Source organism: Balaenoptera musculus, chromosome 13, assembly GCF_009873245.2.
Source record: "Balaenoptera musculus isolate JJ_BM4_2016_0621 chromosome 13, mBalMus1.pri.v3, whole genome shotgun sequence".
Taxonomy (NCBI): domain Eukaryota; kingdom Metazoa; phylum Chordata; class Mammalia; order Artiodactyla; family Balaenopteridae; genus Balaenoptera; species Balaenoptera musculus.
The window spans coordinates 58,520,193-58,546,595 of NC_045797.1; the positions used below are offsets into that span (position 1 = coordinate 58,520,193).

The window sequence follows — 26,403 nt, forward strand, 5'->3', positions numbered from 1 at the left end:
AGATTTTTGGGAATATTCTGTTTGTCTTTTCACGGTAGATAGATTTACCAGTAGAGATTTTGTTTTTTTTAATGTCAGTTGTTGTGTGTATGGCAGGAAGTGAATGGAATGTATTCCTACTTAAGGTCCCTCCCAGTGATTTTCCTTGAATTTCAGGTCCTGGGAATTAGAAATGATAACATTAAATCTGGCAGGTTAGATTCTCTCAGTTGTCTCTTCCTCATCAAAATTATTTGATCTTGACTTTCGTTGTCATTTGATCCGTGTGGGGATGTATGGGAACCCATTTGGCTGTCATACACACTATTTTGTGATATTTTAATGCTAGTCCATTAGAGTTACAAATCTTAATGTGATGTTTGAGAATATCTCATTTCTGTGAAATTAATTTAATTGAAATAATTATTAAAAATTTCTCATGTTACTTTTAAATAATTTTACTTTATTTTATTTTCTAAACGTATCTCTTTTTTTAATAGCTGATTTTGGAGTGTCTGCTCAGATAACAGCTACAATTGCCAAACGGAAGTCTTTCATTGGTACACCATATTGGTAATTGTATTTTAATTGATAATTTAACTTTTTGTTTTTCTGTCATTATTGTATGCAGTGTTTATTAAAAAATAGACTGAATGGTCAAAATTATTAGGACTAAAACAGATTAAGGAGGTCAGCAACAGGCTAAGTAATTTAGGCATGTATACTTTTGGATGAATTACAATACATAGCCATAGAATATTCTACCATACTATTTTTCATTATGTGGAAAGGGCTTTAAAGGTTGATATACTTTTAGAAACCTTGATATAGTTCCAGTTTTGCCCAGAAAAACCCCACCTCTTGGTCCTACATATATTACGTGTATTTTCACAGATCAGTCCGTATTCTGATGAATTTTCCAACATTGTTTTATTCACAGTATTCCCTAGCTCAAAACTTTTTGACATATCTTGGTTGCACACAAGATCAAGTACATATTTCTTGGCATTTGGAATCTTCCGGTGTCTGGCCTCTATCTGCCTCATTAACTTTTTTTTTTTAAATTAATTTATTTTATTTATTTATTTTTGGCTGTGTTCGGTCTTCATTGCTGCGCACGGGCTTTCTCTAGTTTCTGTGAGCAGGGGCTACTCTTTGTTGTGGTCCATGGGCTTCTCATTGCGGTGGCTTCTCTTGTTGCAGAGCACAGGCTCTAGGCCCAGGCTTCAGTAGTTGTGGCCTGCGGGCTTTTGAGCGCCGCAGGCTCAGTAGTTGTGGCTCACGGGCTTAGTTGCTTCACGTCATGTGGGATCCTCCCAGACTAGGGATCGAACCCGTGTCCCCTGCATTGCCAGGCGGATTCTTAACCAGTGCACCACCAGGGAAGTCCCTGCCTCATTAACTTTAAGGTCTACTAGTTGCCTACACAGACCTTCCTCTCTAGCCATGTTTGTCTGCTGGGTGTTCTTTGATCATTCTATACAAACTATCTTACTCATTCATTTATTTGTTCAATAAATATTTTTACCACTTACTATGTGCCAGATACGCTGTTAGTCATTGTGCATATAGTGGTGGATAGGTATAGAGCTTTTTTGCTCACATGATTCCCTTGAAGTAACGGCACTCTGGAAATCTTAACATTCCTTCAGCTTAAGTGCTACCATTCCTCCCCCGATGCCCTCCTGGTCTGCCTCCTCAGCAGTGGGACAGCACTAATCTGGAGGACTTCTTTTCATATTTAAGATATGATATATACCATTTTTAATATTTGTCTTTTTATCAAACAGGTACATACTTTAAAAATCAAACAGTGTTAAAGAGACTGATAAATTCTTCTAGTTGTGTCTTCTGCCATCTGTAGCCTTATCAATTATTATTTATAGGCTTTGTGTTACAATAGGTGAAGATTTTATTAATAGTTCTCTTCATTCATCATTCAGTCTTCTTATCCTTTCAATGTACTTGCTGAGTCAATTATTATACTACTATTACACTTACTGTCTTTAAAATTTTTTCTTATATCTAATAATTTCTTCATTTTTTATTTGCTTAGTTTGTATTTTTAATCCCTGGCCAAGACTTCCATACCTCCCCATATTCTGCAGTCTGAAAGATGCCTCTATATAATTTTCCAAGCCATAAATAGTCCTGATTTGGGGAGGTTTTTTTTGCTTTGTTTTAATTTGTTTTGTTTTGTTTTTATTAAAGTTAAGTCTTCCTGGGGTCCTCCTCCCTCCTATTCCAATCTGAAATGTTTATTTTCTAGGTTTTTTCCATAGCTTCGCCTTGGGAATTCATTTCCTGGAATCCAGGTCTTCTTCCTCCTTCATAAATTTCTCCCTCTCTCATGTTTTGATAACTTCCTGAGAAATTTGAGGGGTAAAAATTTTTGAGACTCTGCATGTCTAGCCTCACACACACATGATTGATAATTTGGATGAATATGGCATTCTAGGTTGGAATTTTTGAAGCATTGCTATAGTGTCTTTTCTCTGATGTTGATGGGAACTGTGATGCCATTATGACACATGATTTTTTTTTTAACATCTTTATTGGAGTATAATCGCTTTACAGTGTTGTGTTAGGTTCTGCTATATAACAAAGTGCATCAGCTATATGTATACATGTATCCCCATATCTCCTCCCTCTTGCGTCTCCCTCCCACCCCTGTAGGTGGTCACAAAGCACTGAGCTGATCTTCCTGTGCTATGCGGCTGCTTCCCACTAGCTATCAGTTTTACATTTGGTACTGTATACATGTCAGTGGTACTCTCTCACTTCGTCCCAGCTTACCCTTCCCCCTCCCCTTGTCCTCAAGTCCATTCTCTACATCTGCGTCTTTATTCCTATCCTGCCCCTAGGTTCGTCAGAACCATTTTTTTTTTTTTAGATTCCATATATATGTGTTAGCATACGGTATTTGTTTTTCTCTTTCTGACTTACTTCACTCTGTATGACAGACTCTGGGTCCATCCACCTCACTACAAATAGTTCAATTTTGTTTGTTTTTATGGCTGAGTAATATTCCATTGTATATATGTGCCACATCTTCTTTATCCATTCATCTGTCGATGGACACTTAGGTTGCTTCCATGTCCTGGCTATTGTAAATAGTGCTGCAGTGAACATTGTGGTACATGTCTCTTTTTGAATTATGGTTTTCTCAGGGTATATGCCCAGTAGTGGGATTGCTGGGTCGTGTGGTAGTTCTATTTTTAATTTTTTAAGGAACCTCCATACTGTTCTCCATATCAGTGGCTGTATCAATTTACGTTCCAACAACAGTGCAGGAGGGTTCCCTTTTCTCCACACCCTCTCCAGCATTTATTGTTTGTAGATTTTTTGATGATGGCCATTCTGACCAGTGTGAGGTGATACCTCATGTAGTTTTGATTTCCATTTCTCTAATGATTAGTGATGTTGAGCATCCTTTCATGTGTTTGTTGGCAATCTGTATGTCTTCTTTGGAGAAATGTCTATTTAGGTCTTCTGCTCATTTTTGGATTGGGTTGTTCGTTTTTTTGTTATTGAGCTGCATGAGCTGCTTGTAAATCTTGGAGATTAATCCTTTGTCAGTTGCTTCGTTTGCAAATATTTTCTCCCATTCTGATGGTTGTCTTTTCGTCTTGTTTATGGTTTCCTTTGCTGTGCAAAAGCTTTTAAGTTTCATTAGGTTCTGTTTGTTTATTTTTGTTTTTATTTCCATTTCTCTAGGAGGTGGGTCAGAAAGGATCTTGCTGTAATTTATATCATAGAGCTTTCTGCCTATGTTTTCCTCTAAGAGTTTTATAGTGTCCGGTCTTACATTTAGGTCTTTAATCCATTTTGAGTTTATTTTTGTGTTAGGGAGTGTTCTAATATCATTCTTTTACATGTAGCTGTCCAGTTTTCCCAGCACCACCATCTCTTCTCCACTGTATACCCTTGCCTCCTGTGTCAAAGATTAGTTGACCATAGGTGCATGGGTTTATCTCTGGACTTTCTATCCTGTTCCATTGATCTATATTTCTGTTTTTGTGCCAGTACCATACTGTCTTGATTACTGTAGCTTTGTAGTATAGTCTGAAGTCAGGGAGCCTGATTGCTCCAGCTCCATTTTTCTTTGTCAAGATTGCTTTGGCTCTTCGGGGTCTTTTGTGTTTCCATACAAATTGTGAAATTTTTTGTTCTAGTTCTGTGAAAAATGCCTTTGGTAGTTTGACAGGTATTGCATTGAATCTGTAGATTGCTTTGGGTAGTATAGTCATTTTCACAGTGTTGATTCTTCCAATCCAAGAACATGGTGTATCTCTCCATCTGTTTGTATCATCTTTAATTTCTATCATCAGTGTCTTATAGTTTTCTGCATACAGGTCTTTTGTCTCCTTAGGTAGGTTTATTCCTAGGTATTCGATTCTTTTTGTTGCAGTGGTAAATGAGAGTGTTTCCTTAATTTCTCTTTCAGATTTTTCATCATTAGTGTATAGAAATGCAAGAGATTTCTGTGTATTAATTGTGTATCCTGCTACTTTACCAAATTCACGGATTAGCTCTGGTAGTTTTCTGGTAGCATCTTTAGGATTCTCTATGTATAGTATCATGTCATCTGAAAGATGCCTCTATATGTGACTATGTGTCACTGGCACACAGTGACAGTTTTACTTATTCTTTTCCGATTTGGATTCCTTTTATTTCTTTTTCTTCTCTGATTGCTGTGGCTAAAACTTCTAAAACTATGTTGAATAATAGTGGTAAGAGTGGGCAACCTTGTCTTGTTCCTGATCTTAGTGGAAATGGTTTCAGTTTTTCACCATTGAGAATGATGTTGGCTGTGGGTTTGTCATATATGGCCTTTATTATGATGAGGTAAGTTCCCTCTGTGTCTACTTCCTGGAGAGTTTTTATCATAAATGGGTGTTGAATTTTGTCAAAAGCTTTTTCTGCATCTATTGAGATGATCATATGGTTTTTATCCTTCAATTTGTTAATATGGTGTATCACATTGATTGATTTGCGTATATTGAAGAATCCTTGCATTCATGGAGAAACCCCACTTGATCACGGCATATGATCATTTTTATGTGTTGTTGGATTCTGTTTGCTAGTATTTTGTTGAGGATTTTGCGTCTATGTTCATCAGTGATATTGGCCTGTAGTTTTCCTTTTTGTGATATCTTTGTCTGGTTTTGGTATCAGGGTGATGGTGGCCTCGTAGAATGAGTTTGGGGGTGTCTTCCCCTCTGCTATACTTTGGAAGAGTTTGAGAAGAATAGGTATTGGCTCTTCTCTAAATATTTGATAGAATTCGCCTGTGAAGCCACCTGGTCCTAGACTATTGTTTGTTGGAAGATTTTTAATCACAGTCTCAATTTCAGTGCTTGTGATTAGTCTGTTTATATTTTCTGTTTCTTCCTGGTTGTCTTGGAAGGTTGTGCTTTTCTAAGAATTTGTCCATTGTTTCCAGGTTGTCCATTTTACTGGCATAGAGTTGCTTGTAGTAGTCCCTTATGATGCTTTGTATTTCTGCAGGGCCTGTTGTTACTTCTCCTTTTTCATTTCTAATTCTGTTGATTTGAGTCTTCTCCCTTTTTTTCTTGATGAGTCTGGCTAATGGTTTATCAATTTTGTTTATCTTCTCAAAAACCAGCTTTTGTTTTTATTGTTCTTTGCTATTGTTTTCTTTGTTTCTATTTCATTTATTTCTATTCTGATCTTTATGATTTCTTTCCTTCTGCTAACTTTGGGGGTTTTTTGTTCTTCTTTCTCTAGTTGCTTTAGATATAAGGTTAGGTTGTTTATTTGAGATTTTTCTTGTTTCTTGAGGTAGGATTGTATTGCTATAAATTTCCCTCTTAGAACTGCTTTTGCTGCATTCCTAAGTTTTGGGTCATCGTGTTTTCATTGTCATTTGTTTCTAGGTATTTTTTGATTCCCTTTTTTTTTTTTTCCAGTGATCTCTTGGTTATTTAGTAGCATATTGTTTAGCCTCCATGTGTTTGTATTTTTTACAGTTTTTTTCCTGCTATTTCTATCTAGTCTCATAGCGTTGTGGTCGGAAAAGATACTTGATATTTCAATTTTCTTAAATTTACCGAGGCTTGATTTGTTACCCAAGATATGATCTACCTGGAGAATGTTCCATGAGCACTTGAGAAGAAAGTATATTCTGTTGTTTTTGGATGGAATGTCCTATAAATATCAATTAAGTCCATCTTGTTTAATGTGTCGTTTAAAGCTTGTTTTCCTAATTTATTTTTATTTTGGGTGATCTGTCCATGGTGAAAGTGGGGTGTTAAAGTCCCCTACTATGATTGTGTTACTGTCGATTTCCCCTTTTCTGGCTGTTAACATTTGCCTCATGTATTGAGGTGCTCCTTTGTTGGGTGGATAAATATTTACAATTGTTATATCTTCTTCTTGGATTGATCCCTTGATCATTATGGAATGTCCTTCTTTGTCTCTTGTAATAGTCTTTATTTTAAAGTCTATTTTGTGTGATATGAGAACTGCTACTCCAGCTTTCTTTTGATTTCCATTTGCATGGAATATTTTTTTCCATCCCCTCACTTTCAGTCTGTATGTGTCCCTAGGTCTGAGGTGAGTCTCTTGTAGACAGCATATATATGGGTCTTGTTTTTGTATCCATTCAGCCAGTCTGTCTTTTGGTTGGTGCATTTAATCCATTTACATTTAAGGAAATTATCGATGCATATGTTCCTGTTACCATTTTCTTAATAGTTTTGGGTTGTTTTTGTAGGTCTTTTTCTTCTCTTGTGTTTCCTGCCTGGAGAAGTTCCTTTAGCATTTGTTGTAAAGCTGGTTTGGTGGTGCTAACTTCTCTTAACTTTTGCTTGTTTGTAAAGGTTTTAATTTCTCCATTGAACCTGAAAGAGATCCTTGCTTGGTAGAGTAATCTTGGTTGTAGGTTTTCCCCTTCATCACTTTAAATATGTCCTGCCACTCCCTTCTGGCTTGCAGAGTTTCTGCTGAAAGATCAGCTGTTAACCTTATGGGGATTCCCTTGTATGTTATTTGTTGCTTTTCCCTTGCTGCTTTTAATATTTTTTCTTTGTATTTAATTTTTGATAGTTTGATTAATATGTGTCTTGGCATGCTTCTCCTTGGATTTATCCTGTAATGGACTCTCTGTGCGCTCTGGACTTGACTGACTATTTCCTTTCCCATATTAGGGGAGTTTTCAACTATCATCTCTTCGAATATTTTCTCAGTCCCTTTCTTTTTCTCTTCTTCTTCTGGGACCCCTATAATTCGAATGTTTGTGCATTCAGTGTTGTCCCAGAGGTCTCTGAGACTGTCTTCAATTCTTTTCATTCTTTTTTCTTTATTCTGCTCTGTGGTAGTTATTTCCACTATTTTATCTTCCAGGTCAGTTATCCATTCTTCTGCCTCAGTTATTCTGCTATTGATTCCTTCTAGAGAATTTTTAATCTCATTTATTGTGTTGTTCATCATTGTTTGTTTGCTCTTTAGTTCTTCTAGGTCCTTGTTAAATGTTTCTTGTATTTTCTCCATTCTATTTCCAAGATTTTGGATCATCTTTACTATCATTATTCTGAATTCTTTTTCAGGTAGACTGCCTATTTCCTCTTCATTTGTTTGGTCTGGTGGGTTCTTACCTTGCTCCTTCATCTGCTGCATATTTCTCTGTCTTCTCATTTTGCTTAACTTACTGTGTTTGGGTTCTCCATTTCGCAGGCTGCAGGTTTGTAGTTGCCATTGTTTTTGGTGTCTACTTCCAGTGGGTAAGGTTGGTTCAGTGGGTTGTGTAGGCTTCCTGGTGGAGGGGACTGGTGCCTGTGTTCTGGCAGATGAGGCCGGATCTTGTCTTTCTGGTGGGCAGGACCACGTCTGGTGGTGTGTTTTTGGGTGTCTGTTAACGTATTATGATTTTAGGCCGCCTTCCTGCTAGTAGGTGGGGTTGTGTTCCTGTCTTGCTAGTTGTTTGGCATGGGGTGTCCAACACTGGAGCTTGCGGGTCGTTGAGTGGAGCTGGGTCTTAGCATTGAAACAGAGATCTCTGAGAGCTCTTGCTGATTGATATTACGTGGGACCGGGAGGTCTCTGGTGGTCCAATGTCCTGAACTTGGCTCTGCCACCTCAGATGCTTAGGCTTGACACCCAGCCGGAGCAGCAAGACCCTGTCAGCCACACAGCCAAGAGGGCTCTGCTCACATCACCTTACTTTTCCCTCTTGGCACTGGACTATGTGTGGACCACCGCCCCATCCTCATCACAGAGGGACGCTTTCATGTAGGTAGATGTGGAAGGAATGCATCACACACTGGTGGAGAGGCGGGGGGCTGGGCAGCCGATGGGCTCCAAAAATGGCTGAAACTGTCGACACATGATATTTGAATGTAACCCCTCCCTACTAGAATCTTTTTGATGGTTTGGTATTCCATGGTGGTATACTTCAGAATGTTTTTGTTTGTTCTTTTGTCATTTTTACTTTTATTCATTGTACTTGGCATTTGTGCTTTTCAGTCAGGATTCATGTCTTTCAGTTCTGGGAAGTATTCTTGCATTACTTCCTAGATAATTTCTTTGCTATGCTTTTTCCTGCTCTCTCTTTCTGGAACTCATTAGTTATATCTTGGACCACTTGGATTAATCCATTAATTTTCTGTCACTTTTTAAAAATCATTTTTGTTCTTCTTTCTGTAAGATTTCCAAAGCTTTTGAGACTCATGCTTTCATGATGGAGGCTTCCCTCAAATGTCTAGTAACCCTTCTCTTCTGGTTTACATTGAAGAGCAAGGCACTTAAAGCTGATTCGTAGCCGTGTGTGCATGGGATGTAGCATGTAAACCCAGTTTTTAGTGTCTCAGAAATGAGTAAGTGAAGGAAGCTGAGGAACTCATTGTTATACACAGACTTCTACTGCTCCCAGCCCCTGCTCTCCTTTGTTCCTGATATGTCTGAGTCTGAAGCCCCTCATCCAGTTTCTCTTGGTCTTCATCCAGTAGGAATGGGGAAGGGGTAATTGCTGGGCTTTAATAGATGAGAAGAGGAATCTGGTGGACTAACTATTCATTATTTAGACTTGACATTTGCAAATAAATATACCTGTTTTCAACCTCAGTCTTAACTCTGCTTTTGTAAGTTTGTAACCCTAATTTGTCAGCCTTTCTGGGATTCTTAGGGGCTAAGAACCAGCTAGTTGGAACCTAGTCATCAGTAAAGTAGTAACTGATGTACATTAAATTTTACATATTTCTGGGGTTCTTGGCTTGCTAGTTGGTCTTGTCCTCTACACACACTTAGGTTTGTCCTTCCTCCTATTTGCCACATCAGTTACTATTATTTCATTTCCAGTCCAAATATGTCTTCTGGATTTTTCAAAGATGATATGTTTATATTTCTCTTTTTTGTTCTTATTGTTCGGGATTGATTTCTGAGAGGAATAAGAGCTTAAAGAGCTATCTGTTATTATTTTTAGGTACTCTGTCTCCTCAGTTTGATTTTAAACATCTGGAGGAACTCTCATTGAATCTCCAGGGTCTAGCATGATTCTCTACACATGCTTAGTAAATGTTTGTTGATGATAACTGATCTCCAACTGAAGCTTCAGAGATTAAAAACTAATGTCATTCTTCTAATGATAGAGTAGGTAATATCTTGGGAGCATGTGAAATTGTGAATGAGGCAAAATAATGTTTTGGAACACTCCGACTCTTCAACTCTCTCTAGTATCATGTCTTTCCCACCTAAACTCTAGGGATGTAGGATAGAATGGAATCTCTCATTCATTGTGACTAAGGTTGGCAGTTATTCAGTTAATCAAAAAAGTCTGTGGAATTGGCAAATCTCAAAATTAATACACTACACATGTACCTTAAACATATTATTTCAATTTAAGGCATGTGAGTGTACTTTTTTTTTTTTTTTTGCCAATCATTTGATATAGGGCGAAAGCCTTTTCTTTGCATGGATAACTAGTTAGATGTAAATCATCCACATTTCCTGGTTTGTGTTTTCTCTAAAATGCAGTCATATACAAAGCATGTGACTTTTCCAGTCAGGTTTATTGAGGTTTAAATTTAGCCTTATTAGGTGTACAGTTCTATGAACTTTGAGACACTCTGTGGTAGTGAAAAATGCCACCACAATCCGTGTAAAACATAGGTTCCCATCACCCAGGAAAGTTTCCTTTTGTGCCCTTCTCGTAAATTCTTTTGGCCCGTCTCTAGCCTCTGGCAACACCTGATCTGATTTCTGTCTCTACGGTTTTGCCTTTTCCCCCAGTGTCATACAGATGGAATTATGCAGTCTGTAGCCTTCCTAATCTTTTACAGCTATCCTTTTCTTAACCTCATTTGCCAGATTTTTTGTTTTTTCTGTCTTTAGAAACTTGTCTTTAACAAGTTTTTCTAAAGCATACACTTTAATTTTCATAACAGCTTACTCTTTTTACCTTCATAATTAATTAGTTTTTATAATATTTAATTAGATTATGTATTTATAATAACAAATATAGCAAATAAACAGGTTCAGAGATGACTCAGTTGATTGCGGTAAGCATGCAACTTAACTGGCAGGAGTACAAGTGCACTGGGTGGGATCTTTCACTCATATTTTTGTAGAGGAAGGGAGAACATCAGCTGCCGTGGCCAGCTAGTTAAGAATATGTCACCAGTGTGCACTTTCATCCTCTACTGGGGCATTTCCACAGCTGGCTGAAATCTAGCCATCAATAAAGATTAAAAACATTTTAAGACCAAGCATTTAGAAAGTTAGAGGGATTTTTTTTTTGGTTAACTTACTGACGTATTTGACTTTCCTGAAATCATACCAGGAAAACAAACATACTTGTAAGGCTGCCTGTTTAACTCACACTTTTGATATGTAAGAGTTCAAATGTTTATCTCAAGTAGTTCTTTTCAAAACTACTGCTTAGGATTTGAAATGTTTTATATTTGAAAATCAACATAATTATTTAATAAAATACAAATTTATAGAGGTATAATTAGAATAAGACTACAGTAAAGTTGAAAGAAACAAAAAAAAATACTGAATTCAGGTAACTTTCATGTGAATAAATGTATTTTTTTAAAAGCAGACACTCATTTTTATAACTTTTCACCAACCAATTAAGTTTATAGTAAATGTGAGTTAAGTACTAAATGAAGATTCTTGGTGCCCCAATAAATAGTATTGGTCAAGTGAAAACAGTCGGAGGCCAGATTGCAGTTTATTGACGTAAGAAGGAAGAGCTAAAAATGATAAGTTATTTATTACATGTTATGTCTCTATAGAATTTTGCATGTACAGAGGAAGAGAGATTGGGATGTGGACAAATTGTTACATGTCGCTCTGTTGTAGTTGTAAATTTTTATAAACCTTTATAGTAAATAGCTTAACAAAGTAACAAAGGAGAAATCAGTAGGGGCTTGGGATGGAGAGTCTTATGAGATGTCGAGATCTTGGGAAATATGAGCCTTTTAAGTACTACATACTTATTTTTCAGATGTCAAGGCCTAAATAGGCCTCAGCTTACATAGTGATGGTGTGCCTCTGATGGGAATAAGAAGGAAAATACAATAAATAGATTTTTCTTTTCTGGACTATTTCCTTCAGGATGGCTCCAGAAGTCGCAGCCGTTGAGAGGAAAGGGGGGTACAATCAGCTTTGTGATCTCTGGGCAGTGGGGATCACTGCCATAGAACTTGCTGAGCTGCAGCCTCCTATGTTTGACTTACACCCAATGAGGTCAGTGTGTCATAGTTAAAGAATCCTGTGCTTAAATTAAGGTCCCCTCCCCGCCTCCCAGTATTATTTATTATGTCATGAACAAGTAATATTCTTAGTCTTGCTTTACCTTATTTGGGAATTATAGTGATAGAATTAATATTATATATTAAAATATGCAATCTTAAAATGCTGTGTAATGGTTGTTGATTTTTCAGAGCATTATTTCTAATGACAAAAAGCAATTTTCAGCCTCCTAAACTAAAGGATAAAATAAAATGGTAAGTATTTTTGTGTTATTTACCTTTATAGTCATGAGCAAAAAAATAATTGAAATTTTAAAATCTGATTTTCAAAATTTCTTAGGTCAAATAGTTTTCATCATTTTGTGAAAATGGCACTTACCAAAAATCCAAAAAAAAGACCTACTGCTGAAAAGCTACTACAGGTATTATTTTTGCCCTGAAATATGTCTTTTTTCAAAAGATAAAATGTCACTCAAACAGACTTCTAATAAGTGTTCTGTACTGTGTTATTTTATTTTTAATAGCACCCGTTTGTCACACAGCCTTTGACACGGTCTTTGGCAATCGAACTGTTGGATAAAGTGAATAATCCAGATCATTCCACTTACCATGATTTTGATGATGATGATCCTGAGGTAGGAACTGTTTTTACCAAGTAGTATATATAACATATATGTATATAGTATGTACATCTGAAAAATCAGTTCTTTTAAGTTCTGGATCTAGTTTAAATCAACTCTTGAGGGAAGAATTAACTCCTTGACTTTGGAAGTCATGAGCTGGATTTTTCCTGTTGACTACTTATAGAGACTGTTTTCTGAAAATGGCAAAGGCAGAATCATCTAATCTACTTCTTGAAATTACTGTAGTTTTTTTAAAGTAGTCATTTTAGATGAAGTTGCAAATAAATAATCCATTGTAAAAGAGAATGCAAATGGGAAGCACCTACACAAGATATTAGAATATACATAAAATTTCTATTCCATTTTCTTGTCAAAAAGAATCCTTGTACAATACTTCACGAGTTATTAGTGGTTAGTAGAAAGTATAGGATCGACTTTGTTAGTGACTATTACCCTAATTGTCTGCTGTAGACGTGTTTAAAAATAAGCCAGTGTAGTTAGAGAATTAAATAACCCTAGTATCATGGGAGCATTGGTGCGAATGGACGCTTCACTTCGGCTGGCATATGTAACATTCCTAACTCAGCTAATAATTGTGGCACCTAAGATAAACTCAGTATATGTGACATGTCAGAATTCTGTTATTGGGTCTGTGACTGAGCTGGATAGCCTTGAACTTGACTGGCTTTTGGAAGGTACTTAAAATGGTGTAAATTCCATTGATGATATTGAAGGAACGATAGCTCTCAGTGGTCAGAAAGGTGGTCTCAGATTGTCTTAGGTAAGAGAGAACCTTTCTATCAATTCATCATTGTTCTAGCTTGTCATCTTTATACAACTATAAATAAGCTACTATCCCTTTGTTTAAAGGTCTGGAAAAGTATTTGAAAACAAAAAACTTAAGAATTATAAAGTATTATTGACTTTATACAAGGGAGAAATTGGGTTTTGTTGTTTTGCTTTATAAATTCTTCTATAATTTGATATACAGGTGTTCCTTCATTTGCATGGTAGTAAAGGACTGTACAAATGACCAAGTAAGGTGAAATCCTGCAAAGCGATCTTTTTTTTTTTTTTTAATTTATTTATTTATTTTATTTATGGCTGTGTTGGGTCTTCGTTTCTGTGCGAGGGCTTTCTCCAGTTGTGGCACGTGGGGGCCGCTCTTCATCGCGGTGTGCGGGCCTCTCACTATTGTGGCCTCTCTTGTTGCGGAGCACAGGCTCCAGACGCGCAGGCTCAGTAGTTGTGGCTCACGGGCCCAGTTGCTCCGCGGCATGTGGGATCCTCCCAGACCAGGGCTCGAACCCGTGTCCCCTGCATTGGCAGGCAGATTCTCGACCACTGTGCCACCAGGGAAGCCCCGCGATCTTTTTTTTTTTTTGAAAGGATCCAACAGCATTTTTTTGTATGTAAATTTATTTATTTATTTATTTATGGCTGCATTGGGTCTTTGTTGCTGAGCGGGGCTTTCTCTAGTTACGGTGAGCAGGGGCTACTCTTCTTTACGGTGCGCGGGCTTCTCATTGCAGTGGCTTCTCTTGTGGTGGAGCACAGGCTCTACGCCCGAGGGCTTCAGTAGTTGTGGCATGTGGTCTCAATAGTTGTGGCTCGCGGGCTCTAGAGCACAGGCTCAGTAGCTGTGGCACACAGGCTTAGTTGCTCCGCAACATGTAGGATCTTCCCAGACCAGGGCTCAAACCTGTGTCCCCTGCATTGGCAGGCAGGCTCTCAACCACTGCGCCACCAGGGAAGTCCCCTGCAAAGCGATCTTAATACTCAAGGAGAAAAATTATAATTGTTTTGTGACCTTAAAACATTTTTGTTAGAAGATTAAAAACTCTCTTATTGTCAGTTTTAAATGTATAGGGGAATGAAAAAAATAGTAAAACTAATATTTTATTTAATACATTGTAAAGTATTAGAACCTGTGAGAATTGTGTTTCTTTTCTTTGTTTAAAAAAAAAAAACACTTCCATGGATTGTTTCATTATCAAGTAGTCTGTTTATTGAGTAGATTGCATAGTGTTTGCCTTCTTCTTGTCATGTAACTTTATGACACAGAGCAAGTATCTTCTTTATGCCTTGGTGAATGTCAGATTCCTTTCTAAGTTCAGGTCCGCTTCCAATATTTTATCCTTTGAACTTTCAATGCATGAAATAACCTCAGTAGTCCTGTGATGTGAAATTTTTTGCTAGCGCCCCTTCTTTTGGGGCACCTTCATCCTTTTTATCAGGACTTCTTTCTTCACTTATGTCAGGTTCACCTTCACTACGTTACCCTGGCTGTGTGTCCACAGTCTCTTGAACAGTGGCAGTGTCAGCATTCTCACAGTCAGCTATTTTCTCCTGTAACTTCATTTATGTTTGATTCAAACTTCATTTCCAACATTATCCAGAGTTATCACTTTCTATTTCTTTGCAGCAGTTTTATCTTTGTTGGCTAATTTCTTCTTTCAGTTACCAATTTTTGTAAAAATGTCACATGAGTATATTATCACTGGGAGACAAGGAGGCAAGACAACTACACACTTTGCTGTCTGTGCATGAACTGAATAACAGATGCTCAGTGACCAGTCACAGACAGACTTTGAAAGTAGTGATGTGATTAGTTACAGATCACGATGTGCATCTGTTATTCACATAGTGATCTGTGGACTGACAAGCAGGCAGTGAAGTTTGTGTTTTATGCCATTATAATTAATATACTGAATGTTGATAAGATTAATATACTGAATAATATACAATTAATGTTATATAATATTATACAATTAATAAACTGGTGACTGAAATTTGAACCATGTTATAGAGGACTAGTGTAATTTAACTATATTATAGTAACTGAAATTTGTGCATATCAAGACTACAGGACGAGGACTGCCTGTACTCTTTCAGTGCACTAGATGCTGCATTGTTGTCCCTTACTTCATCCTGTTTACGTGTTGTGCTGAATTATAAAGTCCTTTAAAATGTGTTTAAAGAGGAGAAATAATAAACCAAATATAGAAGCAACCTGTGGAATAAAGATTCTTCTGAAATTTTCTCATATAGCAGAGAAAGAAATTCCTCCTTATCAAGACTATGTTATTAGTATTATAATTGTTGGTTAGGGAGGAGGGTAACTTTTCTTCTCACCATAGTTTAAGATCATACTTTCCCCAGAGAAATCTATAGTAATTTATACATATATAATACTTCAATATATGTTATACATAATAGGTAGTATCTAAGTCTTATTATTTGCAAATGATTTGTAATTATAATTGCTAAGTACTGTGTTGTCACTCAGAATTTGAATGTGTCTAACTAGCATTTCAGCACTTGCTGTGATACTATATAATATTGTGTGGAAGTTGAATTCTCTTGAAAATATTTAGCACGTGTACTAGTTCTACTTTAGTCTTTAGTTGTTTTAGTTTAGTATACATTATTCACAGTGGAAGAAAGTTGACTTTTCACGTAGGGTTCCCATGTAGTTTCTATTTTAGAAGTACTACACATTGAAGTAATTGTGATTAATAGCATTTTCTTCTCCTGTATGTTAACCCATGTACTAGGTACAGCATTATAAGATTTAATAATTTTATAATTGCACTGTTGAAGCTGGGAAAGTAAAACTGTTCTCATAGAAAGCATAGATTTCATCCATGTTCACTGATAACAGCAGTATGTGTGACTAACCTAACATGATACCTATTTTTGCTTGTTTGTTTTTGCTCCAAATATTGTGATCAGAAGTCCAGGGTTTTTCTTGTTCTGCGGCTAACTAGCTGAATGTCCTCATCTATAAAATGAAGATTAATACTTGTTTCACAAGTTTATTTTGAGGACAGAATGAGCTAAGGTATATGAAAGCACTTTGTAAACTACAAATCACTGTGTACATGTAAAGTTTAAATACTTAATTTTTTAAATTATTTTTGCTACTGTTTTACTACATTGGTGTTTTAATATTTGGGTCTTAGATTCATATATCTTTATTTCCTGAGAGGTGCCTATACTGAGAATAGTTAACTTGGGTCCTGTTCTTGATTTGGCTTACAGAGTCTTAAGAATTTGAGCTCAAATGTTTATGAATTACATTTTCCAAAAGATATGTGTAAGAGTGTATCTCCTTCAAAGGTAGTAAAACTTCAAAGATAGTGTTTCACACACAGAAGAAAAAACCTATTTGGTACATGAAATAGATGCTGGCATCACCTCTTAAGGTGAAGCCTTAGAGTGTATAGAATGGAGTTGCAGAAACTTTTCAAATAGGGGCTTTTTTACTCCATAAGGTTGGAGGAATGTCCATTAATTAATAGTAAGAAGAACTCATCCCCACTTCACCTACCCCCCAGGATATTTCTCTCTGAAAGTGACAGTACACATAGAGAGATTTTAATAAAATAGAAGGAAAGAAAATAGAGTGCTGCTTCTACAAGAAAAGGCATTAAGGTGGGGAAATGTTGTGTTTACTAGGTAAGAAGACCATAAATCATTAATGCCTTTAGCATTATTTCATTTCATTTATCTCATCCTTCTTGATATAAGAAGTTGAACCAGATTTTTTTTCAATTACAATTTTCTCCTCTGCAACAGGGAAAGCTAGCTGCAGCTTTTGAACAGCTATTGTGTTCTTAAAGTATTCAATTTTGAATATTTATTTATATTCAACTCATAGAACATTTATTGGGAACCTGCTGTGGATAAAGTATATCCCTAATCTTAAGCTCCCAGTTTGAGGAGTAAGAAGCTTTCAGTTTCTGGTTGCCATTTTTTAAACAAATATTAACAAAGTTGTATTTTGTTCCCATTTTTATATAAAGAGAAGTATTTCTTTCATATTTGGGTAATTCTGTGGACCAGACTGTGGCTTGTCATTGATTTTGTTCTTTCCTAGCCTCTTGTTGCTGTCCCACATAGAATTCACTCAACAAGTAGAAATGTGAGAGAAGAAAAAACACGCTCGGAGATAAACTGTAAGTGTATCCTATACACAGTTTATAATTTAACAATGAAAAATAAGATTTCAAGTTTTAATTTAGTTGCCGTTATTTTTGCTTCATTTTCTTCTAAGTGGCTTTTCTTATTAGATGCTTTGAAAGGTAGAGTTTAATTAAGGCAGTAAGAATTTCATTTTCCTTACTCCTGAGGACTTTCTGGTGGTGTCTGGGGGTGTGTATTTATGTTGTTATTGTTTGGGAAGAGGAATAAAATTCCTAGAATAGGCAGGATAGAGGTAATCAAGGCAGTGCTCCCTAAACTTCCATGTGGGTAGAACTTGCCTAGAGAGCTTGCTAAAATGCGGTTTCTGATTCAGTAGATGTGGGGTGAGACCTGAGGTTCTTTACTGCTCACAAGCTCCCGGGTTAGATAGAAGCTGATGGTCCAGGAGAGCCAGGACGGGGAGAGGTCTGCACATTTAAAAGCTAAGTAAGGTAAGTAGGGACAGGCACTATCACCATTTAATAGAAAACAGAAAAGAAATGCAGAGATGAATAGATCCGCCTGTGGGATGGAGTCATACACCTGGTTAACAGCAAGCCCTAGATCTCTCGGCTTCCAGCCCAGCGATCTTTCGCAAACACGGCTCCAGTTCAGAAACCACCTCAGCACGCCTGTGTGGCTTTCACACTGCAAGTCCTTTCTGAACCTTCCTTTGGAATTTTGGCTGGACCGTACACTGTGTGTTAAGTTCTTGGCAGAGCTTGGTGCTGGTGCTACCTGGAAATGCTCTTAAAAGAAGGAAATTCTTGAAAGATAGCACCATCTACTTTACAAAAAGCCCATGACTGGGATTTGTACTTTGCCTACAGTTAGTTGTGTGACCATATAAACTTAACCTTTATAGCTCCCTCTGAAGCCATGTGATTTAAATTTGCTAATTTTTCCCCAAAAGTATTTTTCTGAAAATGACAACCTTAGCATGTGAGCATTTCCCATTATTTTTTAATGTACAAAAAGTAATTACAATACGTCTTTGTCAGTTCTTTAATAATACAAAAGGTGATTAGAGATGCCTTTGCAGTTAGAAAACCTTCTATGTTCAGTACTACTGAAAGTCTAAAGTACTTTCTATCTTGTTATCCAATTCTGTTTTTAAATTGTATTGTCGGGCCCTTTACTGCAAAGTGCAGTTTCCTCTTAGGCGTTCTTTACTAGTTTATATCAGTGATTCTCAGCTCCTAACTGCATATGTGTGTACATGCTATTTGAAACTATAGATGCCTTTACCCTAGTTTTTCTGAGACTCTGATATGCCCTCCTTTTGGTGAACATCTTCCCTTCTCCCGTGTTTGCCAGTAAGAAAGGTGTCATATCCCTCTAGTATGTTGAGGTAGCAACAGGATTAAAACCACCACTTCTTACAATTTGTGGGTTTGATGTTTGAGGCTTTAAAATCTTATGCAGTGTTGTAGTATCTGCTTTCTTAGGATGTTTTATGATTTTATGTGAGATGTGATATATAGAGTAATCAGTCATGCTATTGACGATAAAGGCAGGCTTTAGAAAAAATAATTTATTTTAGTATTTGTATATATTTGTTGCTCTTGATAATGTTTTGTGTTTACAATTACATGGTATCTCTCCATGCAACCAAGGTTTTCTCTTTATTAAACTAAATGGTGTTTGGGCAACATATATGTAAAAATTGGCTCACTTGCAGAAAGTTTGCTGCTCTTTCCCTTTTAGGAAGTCCCCTCTGCCTTCAGTTAAATATGATAAGCAAAGACTTGCTTTAAGAAGAAATAATTCTGGGGCTCTTCTTGTCTGCCATAGTAGGATCAGTTTTGACTCCTAATGGCTAGTGATGGGTCAGTAAGTGATCATGTCAGAGCTATTTCAAAGAAGCTAAGGAGGAGTTTTCATCTGGGTAGTAAAATATAAATTTATGGTGTGTCGCTTGACATACGTTCAAGGAGATGGTAGCAGAAACAGAGATCAAGACCAATAGACAATTACAGATAAGTAGGAAGTTTCGACATTATTAAGAACATCATAAATAGCACTGTAGCCTGGGATGATTGCCCAGCAATTATTTGAACAGTAGTTGGAATGTCCTGTGGCAGACACTTATCATAACTTTAGGGAATTTGGAGAGAACAGAAGAGTGATACCAGTGTAAGGTATGAAGAATGAATCTCCGTAGGGACTTTGCTGTACGGGCTCCTGTCTCTGGAAAAGTGTTCCCACAGAGTACAGGGGTATTGAATACCTGCTACAGCTGGGGTTCTGTCCTTGCTATGAAAGTTAGTCTAGGGACTTCCCTGGTGGCGCAGTGGTTAAGAATCCACCTGTTGATGCAGGGGACAGGGGTTCAAGCCCTGGTCCGGGAAGATCCCACATGCCACGGAGCAACTAAACCCGTGCACCACAACTACTGAGCCTGTGCTCTAGAGCCCATGAGCCACAACTACTGAGCCTGCGTGCCCCAACTACTGAAGCCCACAAGCCTAGAGCCCATGCTGCACAACAAGAGAAGCCACCACAATGAGAAGCCCGCGCACCGCAATGAAGAGTAGCCCCTGCTTGCCGCAACTAGAGAAGGCCCGCGTGCAGCAACGAAGACTCAACACAGCCAAAAAATAATAATAATAATAATAAAAATGAAAGTCTAAGACAGCATCCCTGCACCCCTGTACTTAGTGATTATGCAGTCCCGTGGAAACACGCATGTTCACATGTGATGATAACACAAGGCAGATAATGCATGAAACTGTCCTCATGTAATTTTATTACAGATTTAATTTTGCCATTTGATGACAAGTTTAGGTGAGAGTTGTTCAATAGGGCCTCTATCAAGGTGAGATAGATAGATAGATAGATATATATATAGATATATATATATATATATATATATATATAAAATATGTTTTAATACCTTACTAAAATCTATTTTGTAATCTTTGATATGTGATCATATGTGAACAGGTATGAGGAACCCATTATTGAACAGCCTACTTATCTCTAAGGGCCAGAATTTGATATCAAGTGCATAACAGCTATAAAGCATATACATACTTCTTCACACACAACTGGAGATCTTGTAGGGCTGTGTTTCTCAACCTTTTTTACTTGTGCCTCCTATTGCTAAATATTCAAATCTCATGATCTCCTTTATTTGGCATTAACATTCACAGTAAACCATACATACTAAGCTAAAATCAAAACAGTTATAAAATGATTGTACTTTGAAATCTCACTCATTTCCCTGCCTTGATTGAGAATGGCTGTTTTGGCTGAGCCCTTACTAGTTGAGCTGTGATATTATTTGTGACTGTTTTTCTTCTTTTTAATGTTTTATATTTGTGCCTCTGCTTTTTTTTTTTTTTAATTTATTTATCTACTTATTTTTGGCTGCGTTGGGTCCCTGCCGCTGCACGCGGGCCCTCTCCAGCTGCGTTGAGCGGGGGCCACTCTTTGCTGCGGAGCACGAGCCCTAGGCACGCGGGCTTCAGTAGCTGTGGCTCGCAGGCTCAGTAGTTGTGGCTCGTGGGCTCTAGAGTGCAGGCTCAGCAGTTGTGGCGCACGGGCCCAGCCGCTCAGCGGCATGTGGGATCTTCCCGGACCAAGGCCCGAACCCGCGTCCCCCGCACTGGCAGGCGGACTCCCAACCACTGCGCCACCAGGGAAGCCCTGTGCCTCTGCTTTTATCTCAGTGGTCTTGAATGCTGTACCCAGGTTATAAAAGCAGATAATGACAATGATAATGAGATACAGAAATTAAAGGTAAAGGTAGTGAAACATTCATTAAATTAGAATAGCAGGGGGAAAGGTGAATGTAGTATAGTCAGTTTGTGTTGGCTCTAGTATTTAGTTTATACTTTAGCTGCAGAAGTGTAGTTATTTATTGTTGTATAACAAATTACCCCAAAATTTAGCAGCTTAAAACAATAAACATTTATCATCTCACACATATTCTAAGGGTCAGGAGTCCAGGACAGCCTAGCTGGGTGGTTCTGCGTCAGGGTCTGTCATGACAATCAGGGTGTCAGCTGGGGCTGCAGTCTTCCCAGGGCTTAACTGAGGTGGAGGATTTGCTTCCAAGGTTACTCACGGAGCTGTTAGCCCAAGGTTTCAGTTCCTGGCAGTGTAGCCTCTCCTTAGGGCTGCTCACAGCATGACTTCCTCCAGAGCAAGTGATCCAGTAGAGAGAGCCCAAGACAGAAGCCTTATCTCTGAAGTTATATGCCATCATTCTGCCATTTTCGTCTGGTCACATAGACCACCCCAGGGAAGTGGGAAGGAAGTACACAAGTTTATGAACTCTAGGAGGCAGGACTCGTTAGAGACCATCTTGCAGGCTGGCTTCCAGAAATAACTCTGCCTGAATTGCTGTCTGTATACCGAAGTACTGAGTTAAGATTGTCTCTATTTTATGCTGGGTCACAATGAAGTAGCACCTTAGATCCTGACTGTAACGTACACGTAATTTTGTTAATCATCTTTTTTTTACTACGGAAAAGGCCTAGGATTATTAGATTAAGCTTTAACAGCTTAGACTTTCTTGGGTTTTTTCCAGCTAACAGATTCTTTATTTAAATCTTTGGATTGTGATCAGTCTATGGGAGATGGTAAAATTAAATAGGTTTTGCTATGGGAGTAACTTTTTAAATTATTATATCATTAAAAATATGGAAACAGATGAAGGCTTTACTTTTTTTCTCTTTTAGTTGGCCAAGTAAAGTTTGATCCACCCTTAAGGAAGGAGACAGAACCACATCATGAACTTGTAAGTAGTATAGTCTTGGAATCTTAACACTGAAAGTAAATGTTTTAATTAGTCTTTGTGATATGTTGGTACTGACTACAAAAGCTAGTTATTAATATTTTCAAAGCATTTGGGGAAATAAAAAGGTAACTAATTCTAAAATTTGGAATAAATAAATCTGTGTTGCTGAGATTGAATATTTTCAAAATTATTTTAGGAGAAACTACTAGTTTTACCATTCGCTGATTAAATGTTTTTAATGCTAGCCCTTATTTTTTTTTTTGTCTTTTCATTTTTGCTTTGCAGTTTTTGAGGGGCTTTTTGCGTATATATTTATTAGGATAAATGCCACAATTTTAAACTACGGTGTTGGACCAGTAGTAGCATATCTTCTCATTAAATTTATGGGCACTTTTTTAAGAGTGTAAACCACCTTTTCTAACTATCAGGACAGAATCCAGTCTCTTTGGAGTAACTGAAACTCAGGAGAGACTAGGTGTACAGAGCAGATTAAATTTATCATTTATTTAAAGATTGCTAAAACATTCTTTCCATGATTCTCTTTTGTTAATTTTTTATATGCTCCTTTCCAGATATATGATAAAATATTAGGTGCAGTCTCAGAAGCAAAATGCTGTACAAACATTTGAGATGTTAATATTCTATGGAAGAATAAAAAATGAGACTTAAAAAACAAACAAAATTAATCCTAATGAAATTACTTAACCAAAGATCCAGATTATATGTTTCATTTTTTTCCCTTTTCTACTTAGTAATGAGAAGAAAGTAACTGTTAATGAGCGCTCAGGATGAAGTGGGAACTTTCTTCTTAAATTTAATGCTTATTTTAACCCACTTGACTAAAGGCATACAAAGGGAGTCTTTAGCCTTTTAACTTAAGGAGTTGCTCTAATTCAGTATACCAGCATGGAGGAAAGGAATGCTAAAGAAAAATTCTTAAAATGATCATGTTATAATACTTAAACCTGACCTTTATGTAGAAGATGGAGAAAGTTTAGAAGAAAACATAATCATGATGTTTATAAATGCCAATTGTTATTTTCTGCTTCTCTTTTTAACTTACCATTGCATGTATTTAAATTCTGTACTAATTTAGTAACTGTATTATAGAGCAAAGTTGTTGCACTGTTGCTTTTTTAGAAGCTCCTTAATCTGATTTGACTTTGCATTTACCTCAATAAAGTTATGTTAGCAGGACTTACTTCACTTGTGAAAGTTTCCCGTTGTGAATTTGTGGCTTTTAGTCTAAGTGTAAATAACTTGGGTTTCTTGGTCTCTGCTAAACAGCCCGACAGTGATGATTTTTTGGACAGTTCAGAAGAAATATACTACACTGCAAGATCTAATCTGGTATTTCTCATCTTCTGATTTTCTTTGTCAGCATTGTTTTAGTCTTAATTGCTTTTAGGGTTTTTTAATCAAACATTTTGTCCAGTTTTAATGAACCAATTTAAGCATTGTTTTATAAGTTCCTGCCAGTTAGCAACCTACCATATATAAAGGATTATAACAATTTTTTCTACACGTTAAAACATATTTACTCGAATATATTATAATGTTACAACAAAAAGTTAAAGTTTTTTCTTTTTTATAAGAACATTTTGTTTTCTCACTCAGATATGGATTTTTTTCTTTAGAAATTACATTTCCCTATAAAAATGTCCAGTTTGAATAACGTGACTTGTTTTAGTGAACTAGAAACCATCCATATATATACATATCCATATATTACAAAAATAAAATATATATAATTTTTTAAAATAATCTACCCCTGATTAACAGTGAAATCAGTCTCAGATGAAATTTTAACTTTGTAGCATTATGAAGTATCCAGTTTTCTCAGGCCAAAATTTGGGTTATAAAAACTCCCTGAAGTTATAAATATTAAGGCTATCTTACCATTAGGTAAGAAAAGACGGGCAATTAACCCTAATAAATATTAAATAGTACTTTTAATAGTTGCTATTAAACAGTTTTTTCTAGTTCTGTAGCTGGCCAGGGCCCCAAGTTGCCTCCATATTTACTCCTAGATTCCACTTTTCTGCCTTTTCAATCGAATTTTCCTTCTCTTTCCTTCCTTTCTGCCTTAATAACATACCTCTTTCAATTCTGGTTAGTTGAAATGATTCTTTATATAAATTCCTATATCTATGCCCAGTAACATTTGTAGAACATAAAAGAGATTTTAGACATAATTTCTCTTTTAGGAAAGTTGCAGTCTTGGATCAGTGGAAAATACTTATATATATAAACTCTTAGCCATGCAACAAAATGTACAGTGCATTGCCAAAATTTTTTCCGGTGGTGACTATTGATGAGGAAAGGCTAACATATAATAGGTACTATGGAAGTCAAAGAAGGAGGAAAGCTTTTGGGTTAATATGGTTCATCTGCCTTCTGGGAGGGACCAAAAGACTGATTTCAGTATTGTATAGGAACCATTATATATTTTCCAGGAAAATAATGGACAGTTGACTACTAAGTGTCATGGGAATTAACGTGGGAACAGTCATTGGCACAGTTCTGAGAGACGGCAGATAAAGAGCTGAAATTATGGAATGGTTACACTACTACTAGAGTTATGGGATTAGCTCAGAAAAGGAAGATTGAAGTCATCAAAGAGGAAATGATAGATGAAACCATGAGATTGCATGTGTTCCCCAGTTAGGTCTGAAGAAAGAAAGTACAGAAAATAGGTCACCACAGGGGTGATGCCTGTTTTGCAGTCAAAGGTAGAACCAACTCTGGAGGTGGGAAGAAGCAGTTGGAACACTAGAAGAGTCAGTAAATGGCCCAGAGAGGCCAGAAAGCATGAGGCCAGAATTAACCATGTTAGGGGACAAGTGAGATGCAGTGCCTGAAGACAGCACTGCCAGTGATTTCTGGACTGAAAATTTCTTCAGAATTAGGCATATATACGCTAGAATGACAATAGTGACACTTGTTGTGGAAATAAAAGGCCACAGAATCAAAAGTTTAAATTGACTGTTTTATGTATTAATATTCTCCAGGAAAATACAATACCAAAACCAGAAATATACTACTTTTAGAGTTACAAATATTCTTTTCTTTACCCTGTGTGTAACTAGCCTAGTAACTTGAGTGAGTTATCATGGCTCTGTTCCCTAGAACTACCTCCCACACCCCTTACATAATCAGCAGTTTCTTATGATAGAGGGAGCAGCTGATAAGGGAGTCTTGTGACAGAGAAGGGCTTTAGGGACAATTAACTTGTGGATAGTTCTGGCAGAAGAGGGATGAATGAAATATTTGTCAGGTCCTACTATTTATAAAATCAACCTTAAAAAACCCACTTTTAATGATAAAAGCTAACACTTACCTAGAAGTTTTTTTAAACCAGGCTTTATATTCTAAACACTTTAAATATGTTAAATTATAATCTTGTATTACAAATAAGGGGATTTAAAGTGCATAGAAGCTGAAATCGACTTTAACCACCCAACTGAATAATAGTGGAGCTGGGATTTGACCTAAGCACCCTGGCTCAACAATTCCAACCCAAACCACTATTGCCTCTACCCAACAATGTCAGTATTTTTTCCCCACTAATACTGGTCTTGTGCTCATGCTCTCTTTTTAATCAACATATATGTTCCATAGTTATTTTTTTTATTGTAGTAAAGTATGCATAACATAAAATTTACCATTGTAACTATTTTTAAGTGTACAGTCCAGTGGCATTAAGTACATTCATATCGTTGTGCAACCATCACCACTGTTGATCTCCAGAACGTTTTCATCTTCCCATGCTGCAACTCCTTACCCATTATACAATAACTCCCATTCTGCCATTCTATTTTCTGTCTCTGAATTTTTCTGTACTCTAGGTACCTCATGTAAGTGGAATCATACATTATGTGTCGTTGTGTGACAAATAATGTAAGTGACTGGCTCACTTCACTTGGCATAATGTCATAACATCTTCAAGATTCATCCATGTTGTAGCATGTGTCAAAATTTCTTAAGCCTGAATAATATTTCATTATATGTATAACCACATGTTGTTTATCCATTCATCCATCAACGGACACTATTGTGAATAATGCATCTGTGAACCTAGATATACAAGTATCTGTCAAGTTTCTGCTTTTAGTTCTTTTGGGTGTATAACTAGAAGGGGAACTGCTGGATCATATGATAATTCTGTGCTTGATTTTGGGGGGAATTACCGTACTGTTTTCCATAGCCTCTGCATCATTTTACAGTTCCCACCAGCAGTGCACAAGGGTTCTAATTTCTCCACATCCTCTTTGATGCTTGTTATTTTCTGGTGTATGTGTATGTGTATATTATTGAAGTATAGTTGATTTACAGTATTCCATTAGTTTCAGATGTATAGCATAGTGAT

General features: G+C 36.8%; 1 protein-coding gene across 3 annotated transcripts in view; it reads left to right on the plus strand.

Moving 5' to 3' along the window:
• Positions 1–26,403, plus strand: part of MAP4K3 (mitogen-activated protein kinase kinase kinase kinase 3) — a 198,008-nt gene that overhangs the window by 124,627 nt on the left and 46,978 nt on the right. For 2 of the 3 annotated variants that reach the window (XM_036872293.1, XM_036872295.1), the window contains 8 exons: positions 480–552; positions 11,560–11,691; positions 11,889–11,951; positions 12,037–12,118; positions 12,221–12,331; positions 17,202–17,280; positions 21,976–22,034; positions 23,322–23,384. In XM_036872293.1, coding sequence (XP_036728188.1) covers positions 480–552; positions 11,560–11,691; positions 11,889–11,951; positions 12,037–12,118; positions 12,221–12,331; positions 17,202–17,280; positions 21,976–22,034; positions 23,322–23,384 — 662 coding nt within the window. The remainder of the gene's footprint in view (positions 1–479; positions 553–11,559; positions 11,692–11,888; positions 11,952–12,036; positions 12,119–12,220; positions 12,332–17,201; positions 17,281–21,975; positions 22,035–23,321; positions 23,385–26,403) is intronic. The other variant, XM_036872294.1, reaches the window with a different exon arrangement.